The 5,312-nt window shown below is 31.3% G+C and overlaps 1 protein-coding gene across 1 annotated transcript; it reads right to left on the bottom strand.

Moving 5' to 3' along the window:
* Positions 1-4,248: 4,248 nt before the first annotated feature.
* On the bottom strand, positions 4,249-5,066 carry LOC131030039 (pathogenesis-related thaumatin-like protein 3.5). Its single transcript, XM_057960720.2, has 2 exons — positions 4,986-5,066; positions 4,249-4,889 (listed from the first exon to the last, which is right to left on the bottom strand). Exons 1-2 carry the CDS (start codon positions 5,053-5,055, stop codon positions 4,258-4,260), a joined length of 702 nt encoding a protein of 233 aa, XP_057816703.1. The 5' UTR covers positions 5,056-5,066; the 3' UTR covers positions 4,249-4,257.
* Positions 5,067-5,312: the final 246 nt, after the last annotated feature.

Below are 5,312 nucleotides of genomic sequence, written 5' to 3' on the forward strand. Positions count from 1 at the left end.
AACAAGAGAAGCGAGTAGAGGGATACAAACCCAAGAAGGGCGAGCACCACCAAAACCTCAAAGCTCTTTCCCCTAGACCACAACATTTGAAACAAGTTGCTGTGATGATGATAACTGCTACTGTGGCTAGAAAGAAAATTGGGCTTGACAACTTCTAAGAAGTAGTCAAAGAGCACTTTCCTTTGTAAACAAGTGTGGTCCAATCGTCCTTAGTTTTTGGATCTTCAAAAGAGAGAGGAGGAGTAGCCTCCTTGGGAGGAGTTCTAGATCTCAATACAACCAAAAGTTGCTCCTTGATCTTATGTTTTAAATTTTGGCACCAAAAGCAAGCATTGGGCAAGTTTAGATAGATTAATCATTGAGAGTAGCATAGACCTCCTATCTGAATCTCTATAATCTCTTTAAGGTCATGAGACAAATCCACATCAACGCATACCCATTTTTAATGATGAGTATGGAAAAATGATTTGGTTCCATGCAAACCACCTTGCCAATGGATTGGGCAATGGTCTGTCGAAAAGGCCAACAAAGAAAAGGGAGAACATGAAATTCAATCTAGACCAAGACTTTGAGCTTCTTATCATCAGAGGTAGAGAAGTATTGCGACTAAGGCTAAAAACAAGTAATCAAGACTAAGCAAACCAAGGCCCATGATGTTGAATATCATGTGCATGGGTGGAATCAGCAAAAGAAAAACAAAAAAACCTATGGTGAGGTTCTTAATATCGTCAACCTTGACCCCATGAGGGGCTCGGGTCTTGGCAATTCAGTTACAAACATTTCTTTTAGGTGGAATCCTCCCCACAAAATATCCTATTAATGTAAATTTTTCAATCCATTGAGAAGCACTATTACAATCTTGAACAAGGAAAACAATATTTGGGGTACCAGAAGGTGTACCTCATGAAAAAATTTGGGAAAAATTTATTGGGTTGTTTGTTCGAGAGTGTCATGGTTGCTTGATGACAAAGCTCCAACACCAACATCAATAGTTGGGTTGAGGCTGGGTGAGACCATTAAAAGGCTAAAAAATGCTCCAACAAATGTGGTATGATAGAGGGAAACCACAACTAGACACACATTACAGAGAAACAACCATGCAAAAAACTGTTAAAATTCCTAGTCTCCAATATTTACCACTTTTACATGTAAATGAAATATTATATTTTTATCGAAAAATATTTTTAAAAAACAAATAATTTGGGTAGTAAATTTACAAAGGAAATTTAGGGTATGAAATACTACAACCTAAAATATTTCATTTAGATAGTGGATCTATCAAATCCAACATTAAGATGTAAATTTTTTTAGCTAGTTAGATTTGAAGAAAATAATTTCTATGATTTAGAAACTTAAAAATCATGCATCTTAACTTTTAAAAAATGAAAAAGCAAAAAACCATTTTCTCTAAGGGCAAGAGCAAGTCTTCTTGAAAAAGGAAAATAATCGTAATTGACAACTCTAACAGTGGGGACATGGATGAGGTACACCCTAATGTGGAAACCAAGGGAAGGATAAGGTCATGAAGAATTGTCGCTCGAGGTATTGGTGGCAGAAAAAAGAGAAGAAACAAATTGCTATTGATACTAAAGAGGATACTAAAAGGGGTGAGGGTGGTGGCAGAAATCTTAATAAACATGAGGGAGAGGATAGGGACACAAGGGTTATCGATACTAGCGATGTGGGTCCCTGTTAACTATTTGGGAGAAGTGGCCTCAAATGAAATTTTGCAAAATGTAGACCTAGTCATTGTGATGGCATTTGATTTTGGTGTTGAGGGGGTTGAGGGTAAGGATAAATTCCAGAATAAATAAATTTATATTTTCTTATATTGAATTTATCTTGAAACATTTTCAATAAATATATTATCTTCACTCACAGGCATATGCACACACATCTCCTAAGAATCTTATGTAAAATATACTATTAAATATTTGAAAAATGTATAGTTTATAATGAATATTTGTATAAATATCAATTCTAATTATAAGTAGAAGAAATTGTATAAATAATATTATTAAATGAATTATTGTACGCACATCCTCCTTAAAACATAATTATTAAATTTCATTAAAATATTGTACTAATTTCAATATAGATTCATTGTTATCATTGATAAACATGCCTAAAATCTCAATATATCAAACAGCACACCAAATAAACTCTATAGATATACTATAAAAGGAGTTGAAAAATCTTAAAATTCATTTACTATTTTTTTATTAATATTTTTATTCAATATTATTAATTTATTAGTTTGATATTTATAATTTTAACCTTTTATTCAACACTTATAATTCAACATTCAAAATATTAATACAATAACATTTATTAAATAAATAAATTACATAATTTAATAACTATTTATAATCATTCCCATTAGATCATTTATAATTTATATTAAAACTTTAACACATATTTTATACAAACTTAATAATATAGTGTAATAATGAATTATAAATATAGAACTATGCATACATACTCTCAGTCTCTTTTACAAGTGAGCTTTTACGGATTATTAATCTCCATTCACTTGCAAATGTAATTTGTAAAAATAAATTAAACTTGACTTTATCAACTCTCTTATATAAATATTTCTGATTTAGTCAATTGTTATGGAATTCAACAAATATAAAATTAAAAGTATTTATAATATATAGATAAGTATATGTGTATATCTAAGAAAATAAAGCATTTAATATGATTTAAAACGTTTAGGGAATCATTTTTACACTTTATAATTTTTATATGACAAAATCTAATAATATTATAATAAATATTAAATTAATAAAAATAATAAATTAAATAACAAGAATATACTTTTATTTTCTTCATATTCAAACAATAATAGAGCCAATGCTTATATAAGTCAATTCTTTGGAGTGACTATCTGCAGTCCTAGAAGAAACTAGCTGATAAACTCTTTAAGCTACTCCCAAAATCTAAGAGGAACTAAGTTTCAATAAACAAAGCTTATACTCATGCACAACAAAGTAAATACTTAACACAAAATCTATATGTCATTTATATCCTTGGTTGGATGCACTCTATGTGAGGCTTCTCTAATACTAACCACCTACCTCTTTACCATTTTCCACATCTGATCTAGTTTTTCAACCATAACACCATTTTATAAATAATTACTTTGATTAATTATTTGGCTTTATTTTGTCTCCAAATTTTTTTTTTCACCTTGTATTTTAAGGCCTTTTCTAAAGATAATTATATTAAAAATATTATGTATTTGTAATTTATAGGTTAATTACATATAAATTTTATTTTTAATAATTTTAACCCTTCTTTCAATTTCAAATGCTCATTTATATGAAAAAATCTATTATCTCTCACATTGAAAATATAACCATAGTAATGGATCAAGATAAGGAGTGATTTTGAACAACAAAGTAAGGAGACATGGTTGGGGAGAGGGCAAGGGCACTACCCTTTTCTTGATATCCTACTATGGCGTCCCCTCTTGCTATATATCTTCTAGTTGGGGCATTGGTGGCAAAGATAACAACATCACAATCAAAAAATAAAATTATCGTCTTAGTATTTACAAAAGCTTCACAACAACATGGTCTTGTATTGTATATTTAGACAACTATTATTAAATTTAGTGTTAAATTAAAAGTGTGTTTTTAAATTAATGTAAAAGAACATATTCAAGATAATACTCTTCTAAAAGGAAAAACCCAATAATATTCTCTTTTAAAAATAATTAAAATTAATATTAAATTAAACTTATATTTTCAAATTGATATCAAAAGATATTGGATATAATTAAATTTTAAAGAAATTAAATTATTTTAAAATAGAAAAAATCATTTATATTCTATATTTCTATAATATTTTTAAATCATAACAAGTGTAATTACTATGGCTATGACTTATTTGCATAACAAAATTAATAATTACATATGTAAATATTGGGATGAGTTTATATTAGAAAATTGTGAATTACAAACAAAGGTGAATGTTCCATCTCTTTTAACTCTCTTTCATCTTATGAATTATCATTCATTCACTTTGTAATTGCAACTTGAAGTATGTCCATAGAAATGAAAAAAAATTAGAAAACTAAAAACATAAATATTTTGATATTTATCTTTATTGTCAAAACCACAATCCAGCTGGAGGATTCATTTTTATTACATCATAATTATTATTATTATTTTTATTATGAAAACCACGATCCAACTGGATGCTTTTATTTTTTTTACATCACAAAAGGAGAAAATCGTCAGAAGCAAGGAATTAGGGCAACTGTGGGGGACAGAAAGTAATGGTGAAATTAGTGTCAAGCGAGCACCTAAGATAATCTTGGAAAGGAATAACATTTGCGCAGCCTTTCCTGAAAGCGGGATCAAAATCCGACGAGCATTGCTTAGTATAGAAACTGCACTCACCTTTACACGCGACCACCTCATTATTGACCTTCCTCTGTAAATTTGTAGGGCAAACGTCAGCAACATGTGCACTGCATCCCTGCGATCCACAGCTCTTAATTGAAATTGGGAGGTTATAACCACGCTCCAAATTCACTGCGGACGTGTCGGACCCTAACTCCACCTCTGTAATTGGCGTTGAAATTGGGAGGTCATAATTAACTCCACTTTGCGTCCAGTTAACTTTTTCACACCGTAGATATCCTGCGCAGTCACCGGAAAGACAAGATCCTAGCTCTGATGAATTGAAGGAACATCCGGTCCTTCCCCATATGATTCCCGCCCATTCCGCAGCGAAGGGGATGGAATATAACTCGCCCGAATTTAACACCGGCTTAAATTCCGCAGGTTCCGGAAATAATTTTTTGTCATATGAAGCTATCCCCGGCCATACGGTGAACGAGCATTTGTTCTCCACCGTTGCGATCTTTGTGGATGAAGCTTCTCAATTCACAGACAAAGCCCAGATTAGATTGAAATAGAGCAAGGAAAACCATTAACAAATTACAGAAACCTGATTCTCATGCTTTGATTTACCTGCAACGCAGAGAGATGCCATGGTCAGGGAGATGCAGAGAAGGAGACACAATCTCGATGGGTTATCCATTTCTTTAAAGCTTTCAAACTACAATCTAAACAAAGTTGTTCAACTACAATGTAAAGAATGTATGAGCTCTCACGAATATATAGGTGTTCAACACCATCGTGACATGAACGGAAGGGAGAGCAGTACGAGCCCATAAGCCAATTAATTGATAGATGCTCATTGATTGAGCTATCTTACTGCTAATTTGCTAATTGTAGATCTGTGTCTATTGAGAATTTGCAAATTTCTTGGATCTAACATTATCATGTTATTTTGAT

Source organism: Cryptomeria japonica, chromosome 7 (assembly GCF_030272615.1).
Source record: "Cryptomeria japonica chromosome 7, Sugi_1.0, whole genome shotgun sequence".
Taxonomy (NCBI): Eukaryota; Viridiplantae; Streptophyta; class Pinopsida; order Cupressales; family Cupressaceae; genus Cryptomeria; species Cryptomeria japonica.